Genomic DNA, 22,314 nt, shown 5'->3' on the forward strand with positions numbered 1-22,314 from the left:
GACCTTCTGATCAGCAAGTCCTAGGCTCTGTGGTTTAGCGAGATAAGCTTGCCATTAAATGCAAACTGAATCAATGGCTGATCATCGATGGGACTCTATATCCAGGGCAGCCGACAGTCCAATCTTTCCACCGACCAAGATGAGAAAGCAACAAATTGGAGCAGGAAGTTGAAAGTCCGCCGCTGTTGAAACTTGCTGGTTGGCACTTGTCATGTCTTGATCGGATTCCCAGGAAATCTGAATGGTGATTTATAGTTCGCTTGGCATTGGCATGTGTTGCTAAATCAGACCAGGGTGTCTCAAACAAATGTACCCATTTTCACAGACACATATCTGATCCCATGGGAAACCTTTATCCAGTCTGTCGTCTCTCGAGCCAAATTCGGCACCTCCTTTGCTGGGTGTCTGGGAAGGTGGGGGAGAAATCAAGAGACATCTACAGTGGTACCTCGGGTTAAGTACTTAATTCGTTGCAGAGGTCCGTACTTAACCTGAAACTGTTCTTAACCTGAAGCACCACTTTAGCTAATGGGGCTACCTGCTACTGCCTCGCCGCCGCTGCATGATTTCTGTTCTCATCCTGAAGCAAAGTTCTTAACCCGAGGTACCACTGTATACCTGAAGGAGCGTCTCCACCCCCATCATCCAGCCCAGAAACTGAGGTCCAGCTCCGAGGGCCTTCTGGCGGTTCCCTCCCTGTGAGAAGTGAGGTTACAGGGAACCAGGCAGAGGGCCTTCTCGGTGGTGGCGCCTGCCCTGTGGAACGCCCTCCCATCAGATGTCAAAGAAATAAACAACTATCAGACGTTTAGACAACATCTGAAGGCAGCCCTGTTTAGGGAAGCTTTTTAATGACTGATGTTTCTATTGTGTTTTTAATCTTTGTTGGAAGCTGCCCAGAGTGGCTGGGGAAACCTAGCCAGATGGGTGCGGTATAAGTAATAAATTATTATTATTATTATTTTATTTTCATATAGTTGTCCTTCAATGCACAGCACGCTGTAAATTTGGATATCCCCACCATAACTTTTCCCAAGATGAAAATGGAATATTGCGCCCAAGCGTGCCAATTACTTTAAGGGCATGTGGTTGGGACTACAAGAATATTACAGAGTTCCCTGTTGAAAGGCACACAAACACCCGCAAAAGCAGAGTAATCCTGCAAGCCTGTATAGCTCAGTTGGTTGGAGCATGGTGCCAACACCGAGGTTGTGGGTTCGAATCCGCAGCTTCACATTCTTGCAGCTGATCCTCAGAGTCTCTTCCCATTCTCCAATTCTACGATTCCAACCTGAAAATTAAAAAAAAACAGGGGCTGTACGGCTGGATTCCTAGGAAATGGTCTGCGGGCACTGCAAATGCCCCCCCCCCGATTATCTCCTTAATCTCGTTACCCAACGAGATTATACACAGACACAAATGAGTGAATGGCTGGTTATTTGAGAGCAGTCGGAGATCACGATGATTTAAGGTCATGGAGGGGGAGAGAGAATAGGGATGGGGAGCTATTCCCAGCGGCTGGCGCTGGTAAGAAACCAGCCGGAGGGGGCACATGAAATGGGGAACATAAAATGAATCTTCTAAAAATCAGATAGTTGTTTATTTCCTTGACATCTGATGGGAGGGCGTTCCACAGGGTGGGCGCCACCACCGAGAAGGCCCTCTGTCTGCTTCCCTGTAACCTCACTTCTCGCAGGGAGGGAACCACCAGAAGGCCCTCTGGAGATGGACCCCGGTGTCCGTGGTGGACACGCTCCTTCAGGTCTACTGGGCCATTTAGGGCTTTCAAGGTCAGCACCAACCCTTTGAATTGTGCTTGGAAATGTATTGGGAGCCCATGTAGGTCTTTCAGGACCAGTGTTATATAGTTTCGGCGGCTGCTCCCAGTCCCCATTCTGGCTGCTGCATTCTGGGATTAGTTGTAGTTTCTGGGTCACCTTCAAAGGTAGCCCCACATAGAGTGCATTGCAGTAGTCCAAGCGGGAGATAACCAGAGCATGCACCACTCTGGCCAGACAGTCTGTGGGCAGGGAGGGTCTCATCCTGCATCCCAGATGGAGCTGCCCTGGACACAGAACTGACCTGCGCCTCTATGGACAGCTGTGAGTCCAAAATGACCCCCAGGCTGCGCACCTGGTCCTTCGGGGGCCCAGTTACCCCATTCAGGACCAGGGAGTCCTTCACACCCACCTGCCCCCTGTTCCCCAGAAACAGTCCTTCTGTCTTGTCAGAATTCGACCTCAATCTTTTAGCCGCCATCCATCCTCCAACCGCCTCACACAACAATAATTGTTGTTGTTGTTGTTGTTGTCTCCCTGAGCTCTGACTCTTCTTCCCCAGTTGGTTCATTCTTCTCTATCCAACCAAACCATGACAAATAGACCTTCCTTGCTGCAGGGTGGGGTGGGGTGGGGACTGATGACTCACCAGGAGCTCTTCTGAGTCAGCAAAAATGCCTCTGGGAAATTTTCATTGGAACCAGGCCTGGGCTGGTAAGAACGACTTCCTTTTAGTTTGTGTGAATTTAAGTTTCCCCCGAGGATGTTGTTGTTCTTGTTGTTGAGTCGTTTAGTCGTGTCCGCCTCTTCATGACCCCCTGGACCAGAGCACGCCAGGCCCTCCTGTCTTCCACTGCCTCCCGCAGTTTGGTCAAACTCATGCTGGTAGCTTCGAGAACACTGTCCAACCATCTCATCCTCTGTCGTCCCCTTCTCCTTGTGCCCTCCATCTTTCCCAACATCAGGGTCTTTTCCAGGGAGTCTTCTCTTCTCATGAGGTGGCCAAAGTACTGGAGCCTCAGCTTCAGGATCTGTCCTTCCAGTGAGCACTCAGGGCTGACTTCCTTCAGAATGGAGACGTTTGATCTTCTTGCAGTCCATGGGACTCTCAAGAGTCTCCTCCAGCACCAGAATTCAAAAGCATCAATTCTTTGGCGATCAGCCTTCTTTATGGTCCAGCTCTCACTTCCATACATCACTACTGGGAAAACCATGGCTTTCTTCAAACGGCGAAGAAGTCCACAGTTGGGCACCATTCTCCCCAAGCCCTCCAGACAGCTTCGTGCAGAAGCCGTTCCTCATCTGAGCTTCGCAACACTGGAGGGTCTGGTCCCATTGGGATGAATGGGGAGCTGGCTGCCCCCACCCAGCCCACACCTGCCCGCCTCCTGCCTTACAAAAAGTCCAGGGCGTGTCACTGCCTTTCAGCCGCCTCCTTCCCCTTAGTCTCGACCCAAGCAAACTGGAGCATGACGACAACTTTACGTTTAGATGCATATAGGCAGAAAGTATGGACACCTCCTATCTAGACAGTCTTGAGAATATTTTGCTAAAGGTCCCGGGCAAAGCTAGTCATTCAGCTGCTGTTTTTTATTATCAAGAGTTGCCCATCGGGAGTTTGTGTGTGTTTTTGTGTACAACAGAGCATTCACTTCCGGGTTTTTGGCGTCCGGCTTCTGAAACGTTCGAAAAACTGTTAAATTGAATCCGAGAAAACTGTGGTGGAGATAAAGTAGTGAGGAATAACTATAATCAGCAGCAAAGTTTGAAAATTTGGAGAACCCATGGAGGGGCGAAGGGGGAGTTCAGTGTTAAAGGTAAAGGGACCCCTGACCATTAGGTCCAGTCGTGACCAACTCTGGGGTTGCGGCGCTCGCTTTATTGGCCGAGGGAGCTGGCGTAAAGTTTCCAGGTCATGTGGCCAGCAGGACTAAGCCGCTTCTGGCGAACCAGTTCAGCGCACGGAAACGCCGTTTACCTTCCCGCCGGAGCGGTGCCTATTTATCTACTTGCACTTTGACGTGCTTTCGAACTGCTAGGTTGGCAGGAGCAGGGACCGAGCAACGGGAGCTCACCCCGTCATTGCGGGGATTCGAACCGCCGACCTTCTGGTCGGCAAGTCCTGGGCTCTGTGGTTTAACCCACAGCACCACCCATGTCAGTCCGATGTTAATTGACTGCTAATTGGGAAATGTTGTATTCATTGGATTCTGGTGTTGTTTTTTAAAAAATTAGAAATATATTTTTTTAATTTTATTTTTTTAAACACACCTTTCCTTAGCTCCCAAAGGACCAACAAAAGGCCAATACCCTCCTTTTGCAGAATGTGAGCTCCATCTAGGGCAGACGGCATAGCCACTCCCTTGCCAGCTGACCTTGGGCATGGCCAATGCCATCCCAGGTTGGCACGGGGCGAAAGGGCAGCGGGGACGCTTCCTCTCCCGTTCCGCTAATCTTAGGGATCAAATCAGCTTGAGCTGGGCCAGCTGCTAAGAGCCCAAATCCCCATGTGCGGTTAAAAATAGCCGTGGGGCTCAGCGTCGAGAGCCAGGCACGCCAGCGGAACCTCAGATGGCATTTTAGCATTGTCTGCGTCGGACACCTTGTGTTTTTTTTTAAATACATGGCCTGAACTTCATGTTGGCATTTGTTGGTCAAAAGCCACCTCTGTCTATCGAGTTGGCAGCAAATTTCTCCTGAGGCAGCAGCGAGCGACCTCTTTTTCTGTCGAGGGATACAAATCCTTCTGGGGGGGTGGATTTTTGGAGCCAAAGTGCCCCCCTTTTCTCTCTGTTTCTACCGCTGCCTTATAAGAACACCCAGGGCCAGATTTAGGTTTGCCGAGGGCCTCAGCTCCTGAAGGTAATGGGGCCCTTTATATGTCCAGCTATCCTTTGTCAACAACAAATTGTCGCTGCCTTTTGTGTTGAATATATGCTATATGGTCATTGATGGACATAAAAGTAAAGGTACCCCTAACCGTGAGGTCCAGTCGCAGATGACTTTGGGGTTGCGGCGCTCATCTTGCTCCATAGGCCGAGGGAGCTGGCGTTTGTCCGCAGACAGTTTTTCTGGGTCAAGTGGCCAGCATGACTAAGCCGCTTCTGGCAAACCAGAGCAGCTCACGGAAACACCATTTACCTTCCCGCCAGAGCGGTACCTATTTATCTACTTGCACTTTGAATCAGAAGAGCAGGCCTTTCAGGACCAGGGACAGCACCAAGACGACAGACAAGTTGCTCTCTCTGAGAAGCTAAGTAGCCATTTTTTGGTGCTGATGGCTGTCAAGGTGGTGAGTCAAAACTGCTTAGGGACTCGATCTGGCCTGAAGCATCTGCTGCTAAGTAACCTTCAGCACACCTGCTTTCAGGCAGGGATTCAGGAGGGAACGAAAACCCTTGTTGCAGAGTTCGGATTCCATCTCTCGGTGTGTCAAATGAGTGCAGCCCTAAGGCCACAGGTGAGCCTCGGTTGCTAAGGAACTCTGCACCTGTTGTGTTTGCTCTTCAACCTGTCTCTCCCCCCTGCTCCTCGCCTTTGTTCTCTTGGCTTCCCCTGTGTTCTGGTCCCAGCTGGCATCACGCCCCGTGATCTCTGCTCCTGCCCCTGGGAACTGCCAAAGAGAACATACCAGCTCTTACAAAGCCGGCTCCAGGCGAGATAACACAATCGTCCCCTTTGCCGCTCTCCCCCACACCTACAGAAACCAGGACAGTTATATAGGGGGTAGGGGGAGGCCTGGCAGGGCTTTGGAGAGAGGGGTTTGCCAAACAGACTGCAGCTAGGAGCAGTCAGAGGATGGAAGCACGGCGAGATTTCTGGACATCTTCTTTTGATGGGTGAGGGCAGAGCATTTGAACGCTGACGTACGAAAACCGGAATGCCTCCATTGTTTTAATTGTTTAGGACAGCGTTTCAACTAAATAGAGTTGGAAGGGACCTCAGGGGTCATTCATCCCAATCCCCTTTGCAATGCAGGAATCTCAGCTAAAGCATCCATGAGAGATGGCTATTTGCCAATATGGCTGGGTTTCGCCAGCTGCTCTGGGTGGCTCCCAACAGAATATTAAAAACACGACAAATACATCAAAACTTCCCTAAACAGGGCTGCCTTCAGATGTCTCCTAAAGGTCAGGTAGTTGTTTATTTCCTTGACATCTGACGGGAGGGCGCCACCACCGAGAAGGCCCTCTGCCTGGTTCCCTGTAACCTCACTTCTCGCAGTGTCTGGGCTGAACGATGGGGGTGGAGACACTCCTTCAGGTATACAGGGCCATTTAAGGCTTTCAAGGTCAGCACCAACACTTTGAATTGTGCTGGGAAATGTACTGGGAGCCAATGTAGGTCTTTCAAGACCGGTGTTACGTGGTCTCGGTGGCTGCTCCCAGTCACCAGTCTGGCTGCCGCATTCTGGATTAGTTGTAGTTTCCGGGTCACCTTCAAAGGTAGCCCCACATAGAGCACATTGCAGTAGTCCAAGCAAGAGATAACCAGAGCATGCACCACTCAGGCCAGACAGTCTGCAGGCAGGGAGGGTCTCATCCTGCGTACCAGATGGAGCTGCCCTGGACACAGAATTGACCTGTGCCTCCATGGACAGCTGTGAGTCCAGAATGACCCCCAGGCTGCGCACCTGGTCCTTCAGGGGCACAGTGACCCCATTCAGGACCAGGGCGTCCTCCACACCCACCCACCTCCTGTCCCCCCAAAACAGTCCTTCTGTCTTGTCAGGATTCAACCTCAATCTGTTAGCCGCCATCCATCCTCCAACCGCCTCTGGACCCTCACACAGGACCTTCACCGCCTTCATGTACCACTGTAGTGGTCGCTCAGGGTGGGATGAGCTGTGGTCTCTGCGCCCAGAATTTGCCAGCTTCGTGGAAGCTGCTTTTGGGAGACATACCTTGGCCCTTGTGTGCCGCGATCACGTGTTGTCAACGAGTGCAAATCAAGCCTGGGCGCTCTGCTTGTGTGATTTCTTAAAACGGCGGACTCGCCAGAGGTGGTTTGAGGGTTGCAAAGGCCGGCTTGCTTGTGCTGTGGCCAGGCCAAAGATCTTTGGGTTACCATTAAAATAAACCCATGGCCAAATGTGGGCAACCTTTGTGGTGTGGGTATGCGTGCCTAGACGTGTGTGTGTGTGTCTGTGTGTGTACATAAGTGAGAGAATGGGAGAGAGGGATTAAAATTAGCTTGTAAAAAAATCTAACGTGATTGTGTCGAGATTTCTTCTTCCCATGAGGCAGGGCGGGTGACGCTTTGAAGGATAACCACGTAGGCTTTTTAGCTGAGGCCAGCAATTTGAAAGTTCATGTTAAGTGGTTTGTGTCACCATAAATAAAACTGAAACTCTCGCTCCCCCCTCCCTCCAGCCTTCCCTCCTCCTCCCTCTCTGCGTGGTTATTTTTTTAAACAAGGCTTTCCCCCCCCCCCAGACTGATCAGTGCGCAGGCCGTTCCGTTTTAATCGAGATGCAAACTGGTTGCCGAAACGATAAATATTTGCCCCTCTCGGTTTGCAAGGTTTTATTTATGTTGCCGCTACTGCAAGGTTGCTCCTTTTGGGGGAGGGAAGAATTCATCTCCAGCTAATTATTTTATTTTATTATTATCTGTATGTGATGTGGTGTGGTGTGGTGGTTAGAGTGTCACACTAAGACCTCAGAGACCAGGGTTTGAATCCATGAAGTTTACTGGGTTGCCTTGGGAAGGGAATCACTGCCTCCTCAGTCCTCACCTCACAGGGCTGTTGTGGGGACTAAGGACGAAAAACCACCTTGAGCTCTTTGAAGGAAAAAAGTGAAAGACGATAAATATTTCTTGGCCAAGTGGGAATTTGAACCCTGGTCTCTGAGGTCTAAGTCCAGCACTCTAACCCAAGGTCAGCAAATGAAATATACTCAGAGTCGCAAAGTGATTTCATGCTCTTTATTCAGCTCATAGTGGTGAGGAGGAATGAATGAAAGTCCCCTCAAAGTATCTGCTTTATATACATTATTTACACAATGGGCTGCACTTGATTGGCTAATTCCAGAATTCTACTGTAAGCCAATCAGGTTGTGGATTCACTTCTATCTGGAGCATGATTGGGTGGTTCCTGCCAACCAATCATACTGCTGCATTGTTCTAGGACCAAACAGACTGCTGCATTCTGAATCCTATTGTTCTAGGACCAATCAGACTGCTGCCTTTTGGATCCTATTGTTCTAGGACCAATCAGACTGCTGCAGTTTGGATCCTATTCAACTCGGTACATAACACCAAACTTTTTCAGCAGGGGGCCGGTCCACTGTCTCTCAGACCTTGTGGGGGGCCGGAATATACTTTAAAAAAAAAAATGAACGTATTCCTATACCCCACAAATAACCCAGAGATGCATTTTAAATAAAGGGACACGTTCTACTCATGTAAAAACACACTGATTCCTGGACCGTCTGCAGGCCGGATTGAGAAGGCAATTGGGCCAGATCGGGCCCCCGGGCTTTAGTTTGCCTACCCATGGCCTAGGGCTTGCCGATCAGAAGGTCAGTGGCTCGAATCCCCACGACGGGGTGAGCGCCCGTTGCTCGGTCCCTGCTCCTGCCAACCTAGCAGTTCGAAAGCACGTCAAAGTGCAAGTAGATAAATAGGTTCCGCTCTGGCAGGAAGGTAAACGGCGTTTCCATGCACTGCTCTGGTTCGCCAGAAGCGGCTTAGTCCTGCTGGCCACATGACCCGGAAGCTGTACGCCGGCTCCCTTGGCCAGTAAAGCGAGATGAGCACCGCAACCCCAGAGTTGGTCACGACTGGACCTAACGGTCAGGGGTCCCTTTACCTTTACTAGTGATGTTCAGAGTTTTCCCATTAGGTAGGAGATATCATCCTTCTCTCTCTCTCTCTCAGCAGCAGCAATTTCATTCCATCCTCTCTCCCTGAATATAGGAGCCAACCCCCAGGAGCTGAGGTCCCTCTGCCTTGCCCCCCAAAAAAAATACTTGAGGGGGGAGGGTCCCCCAATGTTGATGGGCAGTGCCACTCAAATAGTGTGGCATAGCCAGGATTTATGTTTTTTGGGGAAGAACCTCAGTTAAGTATTTTTATTAATTTATTTAGGGGGCAGCTGCCGCCACCCTTGGCTGGACCCAAGTGTGTGCAGTGTCTTGTGATTGAGTAGGGTCTTTACCTGCCGTCTCCCCAATATTTTATTCCCACCTCCTTACCCAGGGCCTGATTTAGGTTTGCTGAGGCCCTAAGCTACTGAAGGTAATGGGGCCCTTTCTATGTCCAGCTGTCCTTTGCCAATGACAAATTGTCACTGTTTTTTGTGTTGAATATATGCTACATGGCAATTTGTGGACCTAATAGGTGTCTCAAGCCATTTGCACATAACAAAATATGTATTTTATGAGGGTTTTGGAACGCTTTGGTTTTGGAACGGACTTTCAGAGCGGATTAAGTTTGAGAAGCAAGGTACCACTTTATATAGAAAGGAGCAAACCAGTGATGTTTTAGGGAGCAGGCTAGCAGGCGGGGTCCATGACTTACATCCTAGGAGCCTACACAACACAAAACACTGTTGCTGTATGCAGGTTTTATTGTGAGTTTTTTATCCTATATTTTGTAAATGTACATCCAGTTTTTTTTCCCCTTTTGTTAACGGAGAAATCTGAGGACTCCCTTGGACAAAAAACAAGGACACCAGCCAGGAATCCCAGAGCAAAACAGCAGCCAGTCGGCTTGGTCTTTATTGAAGACTGTCGTGACAGGACTCCCACCTGCCACCAGGTGGAACAGGATGGAAGCCCCGTACAAAAGAAGACCCCAACTTTTATTAGCTGCTAATCCCATGTTACACCCTGCAAACTACATCACTAATACATCACAGTTACATCATGAAAGGGGAGGTCTGGCGGCCGTAATCTGAGCATCCTGGACCCTGCCCCATGGTTCCCCTTGCCCTCCACCAAACACCCATCAAGTGGAACAAAAAAGATATTTACATTTCCCTGTTTCCCAGCCAAGTTCATCACACCCTTTTGTCTTCATCTGGGTTTGTTATTTCTGGAATGGCTACCTGTCTGGCACTCAGGTATCAGTATGCCACGGATTATCCCTCAGGCAGAGGGGCTGCTGAGGAGCTGAGCTCACCTGTCTATAGGAATTTCTGAAGTTTTCTAGTGAGCCAGTACATAGATACATTGATCAGTGAATTCTTACATTTGGTATCGTGCAGCCAAGGCCCTTTGAATAGGTAGGAAGAAACTGCGATGAAGTGTTTTGTGGGGACAAGTCACAAAAGCGATTGTGCTGGTTTTGGTAGTGGGCTGCATGTGCATGATATCTGCTGGAGGGGCAACCCCCCCCAACCTATACATAAATTCCTGCAACACTTTAATTGCGGGGGGGGGAGCTAAGAGAGTGGGGCCCTAAGCTATAGCTTGTTTAGCATATTATACGTAAATCTGGCCTTATCAAACCTCCTTGGTCCACCTTTGGGAGCTAGAGGAAGAAATAGGGAGAGGGGGGGTTAACTAGAGGGAGATTCTCTCAAATGCCACCTCCCTCTCCCTCACTCGCATCCTGGCGCTGCCAGACTCCTCAAAGCCCCCACTCCTCCCCAGCCACGCGAGAAAGGGGCGGAGCCAGGGGCGGAGCCTAGCAGCCCAGGCAGGGAGGAGGGAGAGCGCGCGCGCAAGAGAGAGAGAGAGGGGGAGGTCGGTCGTGGGTGCCGCTGCCGCCGCCGCCGCCGCTGCTGGAGCCCTGCTCACCCAGGGAGGGAGCGGGTAGCTGTGAGGGTTTCCCTGCCAGCCTGCCAGCCAGCTCCCCATCCAGTCCCCCCGCCCTCCTCACTCTCTCCGGATTTTCTTTGCAAAAAAGCGAAAGGAATCTTGCTGATGCTGCGCCTGCTATTTTATTTCCCAGCCCTGCCCCCCAAATCTTGTTTTGATAAAAACACGAGGTTTGAACCAGGAAGCTAGCTATATATATAACCATAAGCAACAAAAAGAGAGAGCTTCTGATTCTTTTATTATTATTATTAGCAGTAGTGTTTTTAAATCTCCGCGCCCCCAGTGTGGCGTCCCATGAAAAGTGAGGTCTCTCTCTCCTTTCTCTCCCCCACCCGCAAGACATTATTTTTTTTACGGCTGCCCCGTCTCACCCGCTTCCACCGCGCCCCCCCTTTATTAAGAACCCCCTCTGTGTGACTCTCTATAGAGGTAACAACCACCAAGTCCTCAGCACCCACCTCCCCTGTCTTCACAACCCAGGAAGGATTTTGGTGTGTGTATGTGTGCATCCCCCACCCTCGGCGATGTGACCTAGCAACTAAATAAACCCCGGATTATTATTTTTAAAAATTATTTTACCAAAAAGAGAGAGAGAGAGTGAGGAGGGGGGAAGTGGGGCGAGAAACCACCACCTCCCCTACTTCACTGACATCTGGGGAGGGCCACGGCGCAGCGGGTTCTCCTGAGCTGGGACCTTAAAAGATGCTGCCGACCCAGCCGCTGAAGGCGCCTCGACACAACTGACCCGACGCTGAAGGGAACGAAGATCTGGCCCCGCTTTTCGGGTTGTGGTTATTTTTTTTCCCCTCTCTCTCTCCAGGGAGGAGGTGAGGTCGTTCCCTTCCCTTCGCCCTCCGCAAATGAATAACAACAACAACAACTTGGTGGGACCTTAAAAATAAATAAATAAGCCCCTTCTCTCTCTGCCGCCGGCCGCCACCTTAGTTTCCTGTTGGCATTCAGCCGCTCTGCCGCCCTGGTCAATTTCGCTTGGGTGATGGTAAGTTTTTCGCGTCAGTTTCCAAATCCTTTTTTAAAAAATAATAATAATAATATCCCCCCACACACACCCTGATTTCCTCGGTGGGGTGTGGCGGAGGAGCGGGTGGGTGGGCAGAAGAAGTTGATGGAGGTGGGGGTTTTTTTTGGGGGGGAGAGAGAAAGTCCAAGGCAGGTGGGCTTGGGGTGGGGAATAGGGTGCTGGCGGTGGGAGGAGGGGAGAGCCTTGTTAGAAAGGATCTTGGCACGACCAGGGTGGTTGGAAAAGGGGCATTACTCTGAGTGTTTGGGGATGCCCCGTTCCGGAAAGAGCGCGCCCCCGTCGCGTTTTGCCGTAGTGCCTTGCCTAGATGAAGACCGCCCCCCCACCACTATACCCGTCCTTGGTGCAAAGTGTCAGAGTTTAATGGGGGGGGGACTGGTGCGCAGAGGTGGAGAACGCAAAGCGCTATAAAGTCTGCGGAGTGTTGTCCTACCTCTCCAAACCCGGTGCGCTTTTACGCATGGAATTGGGGAGGGGGGGAGAATGCGTAAGAATCTGCGATGGAGGAGGAGGAGGGGGAGAGAGAGACGGGGGGGAGTGTGTGTGGCAATCATCTCTCCCCCCCTCCCTCCCTTCCCCCCACCCTCTCTCTTTCTCTTGGCAGCTAGCTCAGCAAACGGTAGATGTAGCGGAAAATGGCCGCTCGGGCGAAGGGGGCGGAGGAGGAAGGGAGCCGAGCTGAACTTGAACATGACGCCTAGCGGAGAGCAGGAGAGACCCGGAGAGAGGAGGGAGAGGGAGACGCCGGGGCTTCTCTGGGCGCCGCTAACTGCTGCCTTTGGCCCCGATCCAGCTCTCGAGCTGGAGAGGGCCCCCTCCCTTTCCCCTCCAACCTTGGAAAGATCTCCCTCTCTCCGACGCCCTCCCCTTTCTCTCTCCATTCTGCGCGTAAAAATTAACTCTCTCTCTCTCTCTGGCTAAGCGAGCTGGGCCCTGCGGCAGACTCGGCGAAGGCCGCTTCGTCAGCAGTAAGGTCTTGAGCTCTGCGGAGCCCAAGGTGGACGGGAGAGGGAGAAAGGCGCGCGCGCGTGCACACACACACACACAGAGAGAGAGAGAGAGAGAGAGAGAGAGAGAGAGAGAGAGAGAGAGAGAGAGAGAGAGAGAGAGAGAGAGAGAGACCGGCTGGGCTGCAGCCTTTGCAGCACCAGACCCGCCCCGCACGGGAAAAGGAAAAAAACCAATTCCTCCTCGCTCTAACCTTTACCCTCCTCCGTCCATTTTCCTCCGCACGCCCAACTTCAAGCCGGGTTCAGTTCTAAAAATAGACCTCTTTCTTTTAAGTGCGGCGATCTAGCCTTGGGAAGCGAAGTCGCAGCGAGTTCAAAGGGGATTTCTGTCGCCTCCCCACTTCGCGCCGCCTGGGTATTCCGCAGGGAGCCTTCGATCGAAGGCAACGATCGCTCGATTAATCGATGGCGATCGGTTTCTGTATCCCCGCGCTGCCCGCGCCTTCCTCGGATGAGCTCCGGGCTCCCGACCCTCTCGCGTATTTACTCTAAAGTAAAAGCTCTTTGGAACTCAACGGGACTCACAACCCGACGGCGGGCACTTCCTACGAGTCTCGAGCTGTTACGCTCAGGAACAAAAGCTCCATTGCTGTCCTTGGGAGCTTACTCCCGAGTAAACACGTGCGAGTCGGATTTGCCCTGCAGGGCCGCTGCCAACTTTAAGATGGCTTTGCTCAATATTAAGCCGGCGGGCTGCTCAGAAGTCGGCAGTCCTGCACCCATTTACCTGGAAGTAAGCCCCATGGGGCATTACTCGTGAGTAGGCACTATAGGGTTCCTTGTAGGGCCTACTCCCAGGCTAAAGTTCCAAACCAGCGGGGCTTCCTCGCGAGTAAATCTGCCTTTTGTCCCGAGTCAGGAAGTTTTTACACGGGATGAGCCACGGTCTTGTAGAAGCTTGGAGGAATATATATATATATATATATATATATTAAGGGCACGATCCTCATTCGCTTACCTGGAAACCTCATGGAACTGAATGGGGCTTGCTTCTGAGCAGACACGCTTAGGATCGGGGCGGCTGCGGGGGGGGGGGGGAGAGCGCCGTGAAGTTTGCGAAGGGGGAAAGTGCCGCAGTTGGTCCGAATACTTTCCTCCGGTCGCCGCCTCTTCGAATCGCACCTCATTTCCCCCCCAAAAAAACTCATCCCAAATTCTTTGACTTTGAAGGAAATCTGGAATTTTACGTGGCTGTTCCCGACAGCCGCATAATAATAATAATCCCCGCGCGCCGTGGCTTGGCTAAGCGGTGAAACTCGCGTGTCATCTCCCAAACTTTTAAAAATCCGGATTGCGTGGAACACCCTCCCCCCCCAAAAAAAAATCGGAGTAGGAGAGAAATGAAACGGGAGGGGGAGCAGAAGGAGGATTGAGGCTCCCATTAGTGATATAGATTTGGCTTTTGGAGTGGGGGCTAAACGCCAGCCGAGGCCAAAAAAATAAAATACTTCGTCGTTTGCAATGTGGAGCAATAATAATTGTAGGAGCTTATAGCGGGAGGATGTAGAAAAATGTTGGAATGAACGTATGAATCACAGCCCTCTCCTTCCGAAGCAAACACACCACTCAAACATTCCAGACAAACCACCCACATCAATTAATAGATATATCGAATTATCGGCATGTTTGATAGTTCACGTGAACAGTGGTTGTCTGAATGCAAGTCTGCATGGCCCATGAGGTGATAGGTCTCTGGTTGGGGGCCTTACCTCCACAAGACTGGAAAGCGGGGCTCCTCATACACGGCTGAAGATCACCCATGCCCCAAAATAAAATAACATAAAATATAATAAATCCCTGCAGGTAGAAATCTAGTTCCACAGGGACAGCCCTGTCTGTCAGTTGCAGCAAACGGGGGAGAGGCACCTCAAAGACTGGCAGTTTGGCGGAGCCAGAGGCCTTGCAGCGGCCGGAGGCAGTGATTTCCTAGTTCCCCTCTTTCCCTTACCTTCCCCCGACCGCAGAATTATGGCTAAATTCTTAATGAAAGGCTACTGTATAAATCATTCTCTCGTATATGGCAGTCCTGTAAACAGAGTTGAAAGTCCAGCCCTGCGGATAAAAAAAACAACAACTTGATATTTCAGGGCTATATGTCCCTTTTCATAATGAGAGAGAGAACTGTTTAAATTAACCAGGATTTTTTTTTTTACGCTTCTTCAGCGCAGCTCTTCAATTGCGGCATTAGAAAGTTTCCCCCTCTGCTCCAGCAAGCCGCTAGCCCTCATTGTGACCTCATTTTACGCTTCTCCTTATTTTGTGCCGGTTTCAGAAGTAAACAGGGCCGCTATTATTACCTCCAGGCGGATCCTTAACTTCCCAGGAGAGGCAGCGAACTCGCCACGCTTTGGGGAGCTCCCAAACCTCAGCTTTCCTTAAGAAGCCGACCTCAAGTCAGAAATCATGCGCCTTTTTCATGCGTAAAAGAGAGCCGGGTTATGGTTCCATTTCTACAGAAACTCACACCCCTTTTTAAAAAAATAAAATAAAAACCCTTCCCCTTTCGCCCTTCTTTTTATTTTATTCTGCTTCCAACTGCTGGCCGTGTCCGGACAGAGAGTTTTGTGGTTCGGGGGAAAGTTTGGGAGCCAAGTTAATTTTTCCTCTCTGAACGCCTGGCAGAAAGGGAGCTGGGCCGCGTTTTCTCTTTTCGGGGAATGGGGGAAGGAAATACCAACCTCTATCCATCTCTCCTCCGGGGTTTTTTGAGGTGGTTTTGTTTTGTTTTTTGACACCCCTCCCCTTTGCAAATAAGGAGGTGAAGTTGGCCAAGGAAACATACAGGTCTTGTGAAATCTGCAACTGGCGAAGGGAAATGCAGGAGATTGGAGGTGTGGGGTTAAGTCAATCGCGCCTCTTTCGGGGATTGCGCCCTGGTGTGTGTGTTGTGTTGTGTGTGTGTGTGTGTGTGTTGGTTTGGGACACACACACACACACACACACAGAGAGAGAGAGAGAGAGAGAGAGAGAGAGAGAGAGAGAGAGAGAGAGAGAGAGAAAGAATGAGTACCACCTTGGCCCTGCGACCCCGGGTGCCCTGCAGCGTGCATGGCCCTGGCACCGAAATTAATGGGGAATTTTGTGGGTGCTCGCTGTCACCCAGAGGGTTAGATCTTGTGCTGTGGTGATCATTCCTAGCCGGTCTATGAGAAATCTCTCTTTGTGATCTTCACGACCCTTTGTAGACAGAGCCCTGAAAGAACTCCCGTTCCAAAAGAATAGGGGGGGGGTCTTCTTGTTTGTTTGTTTTTTTTTGTAGGGGGGTGTCTCCCCTTGTCGTTCGACTTCCTCGCTTGCTCGGCCGCTTTGCAGCATCTACTAAAAGTGGTTTTCCAGGGAGCGAATCATTTCACTTTCTATTCGGGGTGGGGTCTGGAGAGATCTCCAAAACCCATCGACGCCGCCTCCCACCCCACAGTCCCTAATTACACGACCAGCCCCTCTCCTCCCAAAATCCACCAAAAAGGCAATTATGTGGGTGCCTACTCGGAAGTAAAGCCCCATTGAATTCAATGGAGGGGGCTTACTCTCATGCCTATAAAAGCAGCTGAAGGCCCCATTGAACTGAAGGCACTTCTGAGCAGTTGGCCTGAAAGGCCGCGATCCTGCGCACATCTTGCTTACCTGGAAGTAAGGCCGGCGAGACTTCGGAGCAAACATGCCCAGGGTTATTATGTTGAGAAACATCCTGGTTTTATTGTTACTGTTGCCAGAATCAACAGCCTGCCGTTACATTAGCTTACCAAAATACGATTTTTGTTGACGCTGGGGCGGGGGCAGAAGGGAATAGAAGTTAGGAGAGAGTTGGGTCTTCTTTGCCGAGAGCTAAAAACTGGGCTGGGGGCGCTGGAGGAGAGAAAAACTACTTTAAGTTTGGAATTCCCTCCTCTTCAGATGATAGCTGTCTATATACAAGTGCCCTTTCAGGCAATTGTGCGTCGCTCAGTCCTGACTTAGGAAACGTTGGGTACGCGCGCGTGTTTCGCTTCGCAAGGTGCGTGCGGAAGGTCGGTGGCAATAATGGGATTTTTTAAAAGGCGAGAAGGAGGGCGAGAGTGCTCCAGAATAGGAAGAGGCTTAGTTTAGTCCTCTCGAGAATCCCATTTCCTCGCGAAAGGTGCGCGCAAGTGGGTAGTTTCCTGAGCTGAAAGCCTTGGAGACGCGATTCCTGCAGCGCGTCGTTCCCCTGTTCCGGCGATTCTCACCCGGATCTAGAGGGCTGCTGAGTCCAGCCAAGTTCTACTCGGAAGTAGAGCCTCTCAAGGGAATGGGGAGGTCCTCTTCTCTCGGTTGGAGTAACGCCGGGCGCGCCTCACGCACCCCTTTCTCGGAGGACTTGATTCTGATTTCTAAACTCTCCAAAAACAAACAACCCCAAACACTCGGAGAAACAGCTGAGTTTATTTTTGGGGAGTTTAGCTGTAAGGATCTATGCAAATCCAGACGATTTAAAAAACAACAACACACCTTTCTCTCACTCCAAAGTTTGCTCTTTTATTTCAAATCCCCTCCCAGAGGGATAATATGGGAGTTTTCTCCACCGCCCCGAAATGGATATTTGGCTGATATTATTGTTATTATTATTATTATTAATTATTATTATTAGCATCTCAGGCCTGTTTGCTTCACACCTTACAAAAATTCCCAAGTCTGACTTCGCATCTCAGCTTTTTCTTTTTTTAAAAAAGTGTTTTTTGGGGGTGTGGGGGGGGGAAAGCTTCATCTCTTCCCCTCCGTTCTTCCCTTCCCTAGGATGTTAGTACAGCATTTATGGATTATTATTTTTTAAAAAAATCGTATTATTTTTAGCCCCCTTCCGGGTTGTGAACCTACCCCCCTTTTAAAGCCCATAAATAAATAATTTAAAAAAAAAAAAATATATTGTGGACCTTTCCTCTTTTCCCGGAGACGTTGCCGGAGTCGCATACGATCTCATTTCATTATATATATATATTTTTAAATCGCCTGCGTAAAGGCGCGATCTCTGAGCACGTCTCCTCGCGAGGAGGAGGAAGGCGCCCCCCCCCCAGCCCCGGAGTTCGACACGACCTTTGCTCCTAGCTAAAACGTGGGTGCGGGATCGCAGCCTTCGGGTGCTTTCGTGCCGGCAGCTGTGATCCCCTACTTTACCCACCTACCTACCTACCTACCTATTATTATCGCTATGAATTACCATTCCAGCTTTCCACCTCTTCTCGAAAAGCGACGCGTTAACTTTTCACCAAAGCGCATTGCATGCGCGCGCCCTGTGCGCGCTACGCGTAGGGTTGGATACGATTGCCACCCCTTCTAATTTATTTATTTTTTAAAAAGTTGGATTTTTATATATAATGCTTCTCCTTCGGAGGGCTAGGCGTGCTTTGCTCTCTCTCTCTCTCTCCCCCCCCCCACGCTCTCCCTGGTCCCACCCCCTCCCCTCGGACACCCTCCCCCTCGCCGTCTCCTCCCCTCCCCCCCCCGCACCGATCCATCGCCGGCAAAGAGAGAGTGAGAGTGTATGTTGGAGAGAGGGAGAGTGTGAGAGGGGGAAATTGTTCCAGCCTCCGAAATGACTCAGTAACTTTTACGCTTGGAGCTGCTTTCTCAAACCTCTCTTCTTCTCCCGCCCCCCCTCAAAAAAAAAACCCCTCCTCAACGGTTTACTCCGCGACAGCTAGGAGATGTATTCTTCACCTCTCTGCCTCGCCCAGGTAATTAAGGCCTCTTTCCTCCCCCCCCCCTTTTTATCAGAGATCTCCTTTCCACCCCTCCTTCCTTCCTTCCTTCCTTCCTTCCTTTTTGCATTGCTAATTTGTATCATTTTTTGGGGGGGAGGAATTGAAATCTGTTTCCTCTTCGCAGCTCGGTGCCTCATTTTCTTTCTCTCACCCACCGTCCCCCTCTCAAAATCCTTTCTCTCCACCTCACCCCCCCCGGAGAAAAGAGTTTTGTCCATTGCAGAAAATGCGTGGCGGGGCTGCGGGCTTGTGGCGCGCGCGCGGGGGGGGTGCGCGTTGGAGAGAGAGAGAAAGCGGGCTGTGCGTTCGTCCGCCTCTGAGTCAGTTGAGCTTTGCAAAAGGCGCCCGATCTCTGTCAACCCCCCCTTCTCCCCACTTTGCAGGTCGATTGCAATAAGTTTCTATTTGCATCCTATCCTCCTAAACCACCCCCCCCGGAAGAAAAAAACAACACTCTCCTTCCCTCCTGGTTGTTGTGTTTTGAGGAGAACTGCTGGCTTTTAGCAATGCACGAGTCTGGATCAGTATGAGATGTGGGGAGCAAGACACCCCCTAATCTGCACCCCTTAGGCAGCATGGGCTGGTGGTCTGGTGACTGCAAGAACAGCCTCTCTTTCCACACTGGGGGGTGGGATGGAGTGGGCGGCTAGGGTTTCTCCGTGGGGGAGAGGAGAGGCTTAATATCAACTGTTTCCCCCACCGTGCACCAAGTTCTGATAAGTTGGCAAAGAGAGAGGGTTGTGTGTGTCTGAGAGAGCACATTTTTGCAAGAATGCCGAGCGCATGAGTCCCAGTGTGCCGGAGTTTGCAAGGCTATTCCATGCCAGCATGCGTAGGGGCTAACTGAGTGTGCGCGCCGTAGGTTTCTAAGTATCGGTGAGCCTTTGAGTGCCCCAGAGGTCTCAAAATCCACCCCAGTGCGCCGGAGCGAGTGTGCAAATGCGCCGTGCGCTGCTGCCATAGGCCCCATGTTCCCCCCTGCATGGGAAGATGTGAACCTGCGCACATGGAAGTGAGAATGCTGGTGTGTGCCAGACGAGAGTCAGGCGGCGTGCAAGATCTCGGGCGTGCGAGTGCGCAAATGCATTGTGCGCTGGTGCCACAGGCCTCACATTCCTCCCTGTATGGAAGGATGTGCCCAGGAACCTGGGCACATGGAAGTGAGAACGCGTGTGTGTGCCAGACGAGAGAGAGGCGGCGTGCAAGAGCACGGCGGTCCAGCGCACGTGTCGCCCAGACGATAGTGTCCATGCGGGGCCCTCGTGCAAAGGCTGCGCTTCGTGCAAGCGTGCAAGCGTGTGAGAGACAGCTGATTGCGAGCGAGGGGTGTGTGTTTGTTTGTGTGTGTGTGTCTTCCTTCCTGTGCCTACCCCCTACATGCCTGTGGCATCGATGTGCGCCGGCCACCGATCTGCAGCGACACTGTTGCACCACGAGGCATGAAATATTCACATGCCATGCTGTATATTTCATGGGGAAAGTCGCTGGTCGGGTTCTCCTGGCGTCATCAGAGCAAGCACAGTTTCTTACATTCCTGTTAATTTTCGGAGGGGTCCCTTTGCTTAGTTGTGAACACATCTGGGTCTCCCCACAAACCTGTCTTCCTCTGGTGCCCTTGTTGTGTTGCCAGTCATGGGATGTTGTGTGTTTTTCCTCGGCTATTTGTGTGTGTCAAAATCCACTGTGGGTTGCAGGTCTCCCTTTGGAAAGGACACAGTGTTCCCCCTTCCCTCGACGTGGCCAGCTATAAAATATTTTCCCCACATGCGAGTTTTCCTTAGCGGTGAAGCGTTGCCTTATTGTGCCCGGGGCCTGATATTATTGCGGGCTCCTTCCGACTTTTGCTTTCGCGTCCCCTCCAGCGGGGCAGCCTCTCCTCCCTCCCTGATCGATTCTTGATATTTTATTTTAATTATTGAACACCCGGCCTCTCATGTAACGACTTCCTTGCTGCAAACTAAGGGTGAGTCTTCTGATAAGTAACTCCTAAACAAAGCGGCGTCTTGCAAGAACCTTGACATCCTTTTCTATCAAGGACATGGATTTTATTTTATTTCTAAGTGCATTTGTTGTGTGTGTGTGAGAGGGGGGGACAAACTGATAGCAAACTCAAGGATTTTTCCTGCAGCGGGGAGCATTTTAATTAGGCTGCCCCAAAAACACAGAGAGGCGTTTAGAACAGACAAGGCCCGTGTTGATACAAGCTGGCCTGAGCTTTTGACAGTAGATGTGCAGAGATCTGGCCCAGCCAAGTCAAAATTTGGCCCAGTTTCAATATTCCGTTATCAGAATTCTGGACTCCCTCTTTTTTTTTTTAAAAAAAACCCTGTTTTCGACAGCTTTGAGACTTAAATCTTGCCCATTGCTTGTAAATCCTTTTTGCTTTTTTTTTTTTAACAGCCTGGTGTTCAAAGGCCTGTCCCTGAGATCGAATAAAATGCCTGGCTTTCCGAGTTTCAGAATAAAAAAAGTGAAAAATCTTGACTTAAATTTTCACCTTGGATCAAACACATGTGAGCCTGTGTAAAATATCAGCCAGTAGTTTCAAAACCCAGCTCTGTGAAGCGATTGCAGTCATGGTTCAAGATAGGGAGGTTCGTTCAGAGTTGTTGGTTTTTAAGGGTTTTGTTAGTTCAAAACACCTATCTGTGTAGGACGCGGCTCGCTGCAACCCTGTATGATGTGTACTGCTCTCACTGGGGGAATGGGATGGGTAATTTTGCACCAGATATGGTTTGGTACATGGGACACGGGTGGCGCTGTGGGTTAAACTGCAGAGCCTAGGACTTGCCGATCAGAAGTTTGGCAGTTCGAATCCCCACAACGGGGTGAGCTCCTGTTGCTCGGTCCCTGCTCCTGCCAACCTAGCAGTTCGAAAGCACGTCAAAGTGCAAGTAGATAAATAGGTACTGCTCCGGCGGGAAGGTAAACGGTGTTTCTGTGCGCTGCTCTGGTTCGCCGGAAGCAGCTTCGTCCTGCTGGCCACATGACCCGGAAGCTGGACACTGGCTCCCTCGGCCAGTAAAGCGAGATGAGCGCCGCAACCCCAGAGTCGGCCACGACTGGACCTAATGGTCAGGGGTCCCTTTACCTTTAGCTTTATGGTTTGGTACAGTCCATCATGACAGATAACAGGGGCAGAGTAGGCTGCCCTGTGCAGAAGAGGGTACCTGTTGTGTGTCTGCAAGAGTCTCTGCTCTAGATTGGCTCCTCTTATTTTTAACCCAGACAAAAACCAGCTCACTGTTATCAGATGGTTAGGAAACAGCGAACCAAGCAGAACAATTTTTTATTTAATGAATCTAACCGCCTTAAAGTCCCAGATATATGGAATGATGTGGGGGCCATATTTGCAACGGAGGTATATCTACGTTTTGCAAGTTTGAAAGGCGGAGATGCGCTGTGGATCACTTTCAGTTTCAGCTGTGGGGGGCCAAGGTCTGTGGTTTGGAGCCCAGGAGCCAATTGCTAGGGCCCGAGGGGCCCCCCAATAAAATATTTGAGGGGGCCAGCTCCCCCCAAAGTTGACCATAGCTGTCAAGGTTTCCCTTTTTTTAAGGGAAATTCCCTTATTCCGAATAGGATTCCTCACAAGAAAAGGGAAGAGTTGACAGCTATGCAATTTCCCAGTACAGTGGTACCTCGAGTTAAGTACTTAATTCGTTCTGGAGGTCCGTTCTTAACCTGAAACTGTTCTTAACCTGAAGCACCACTTTAGCTAATGGGGCCTCCTGCTGCTGTCGTGCTGCAGGAGCGTGATTTCTGTTCTCATCCTGAAGCAAAGTTCTTAACCCGAGGTACTATTTCTGGGTTAGCGGAGTCTGTAACCTGAAGCGTATGTAACCCGAGGTACCACTGTAGTGATGTATGGAAGTGAGAGCTGGACCATCAAGAAGGCTGATTGCCGAAGAATGGATGCTTTTGAATTCTGGTGCTGGAGGAGACTCTTGAGAGTCCCATGGACTGCAAGAAGATCCAACCTCTCCATTCAGAAGGAAAT

General features: G+C 50.7%; 2 protein-coding genes across 2 annotated transcripts in view; both read left to right on the forward strand.

The window, feature by feature from the left end:
- RNF126 (ring finger protein 126) overlaps positions 1-22,314 on the forward strand; it is a 767,042-nt gene that overhangs the window by 591,180 nt on the left and 153,548 nt on the right. The window lies entirely within an intron of this gene.
- Positions 18,078-22,314, forward strand: part of NFIC (nuclear factor I C) — a gene marked incomplete at its 3' end in the record, with an annotated part of 80,658 nt that continues 76,421 nt past the window's right edge. The window contains exon 1 of the mRNA XM_083594731.1: positions 18,078-18,287. Coding sequence (XP_083450857.1) covers positions 18,258-18,287 — 30 coding nt within the window. The 5' untranslated portion in view covers positions 18,078-18,257. The remainder of the gene's footprint in view (positions 18,288-22,314) is intronic.

The sequence above is a fragment of the Podarcis filfolensis genome (assembly GCF_964270895.1).
Source record: "Podarcis filfolensis genome assembly, chromosome: 18".
Lineage (NCBI taxonomy): Eukaryota > Metazoa > Chordata > Lepidosauria > Squamata > Lacertidae > Podarcis > Podarcis filfolensis.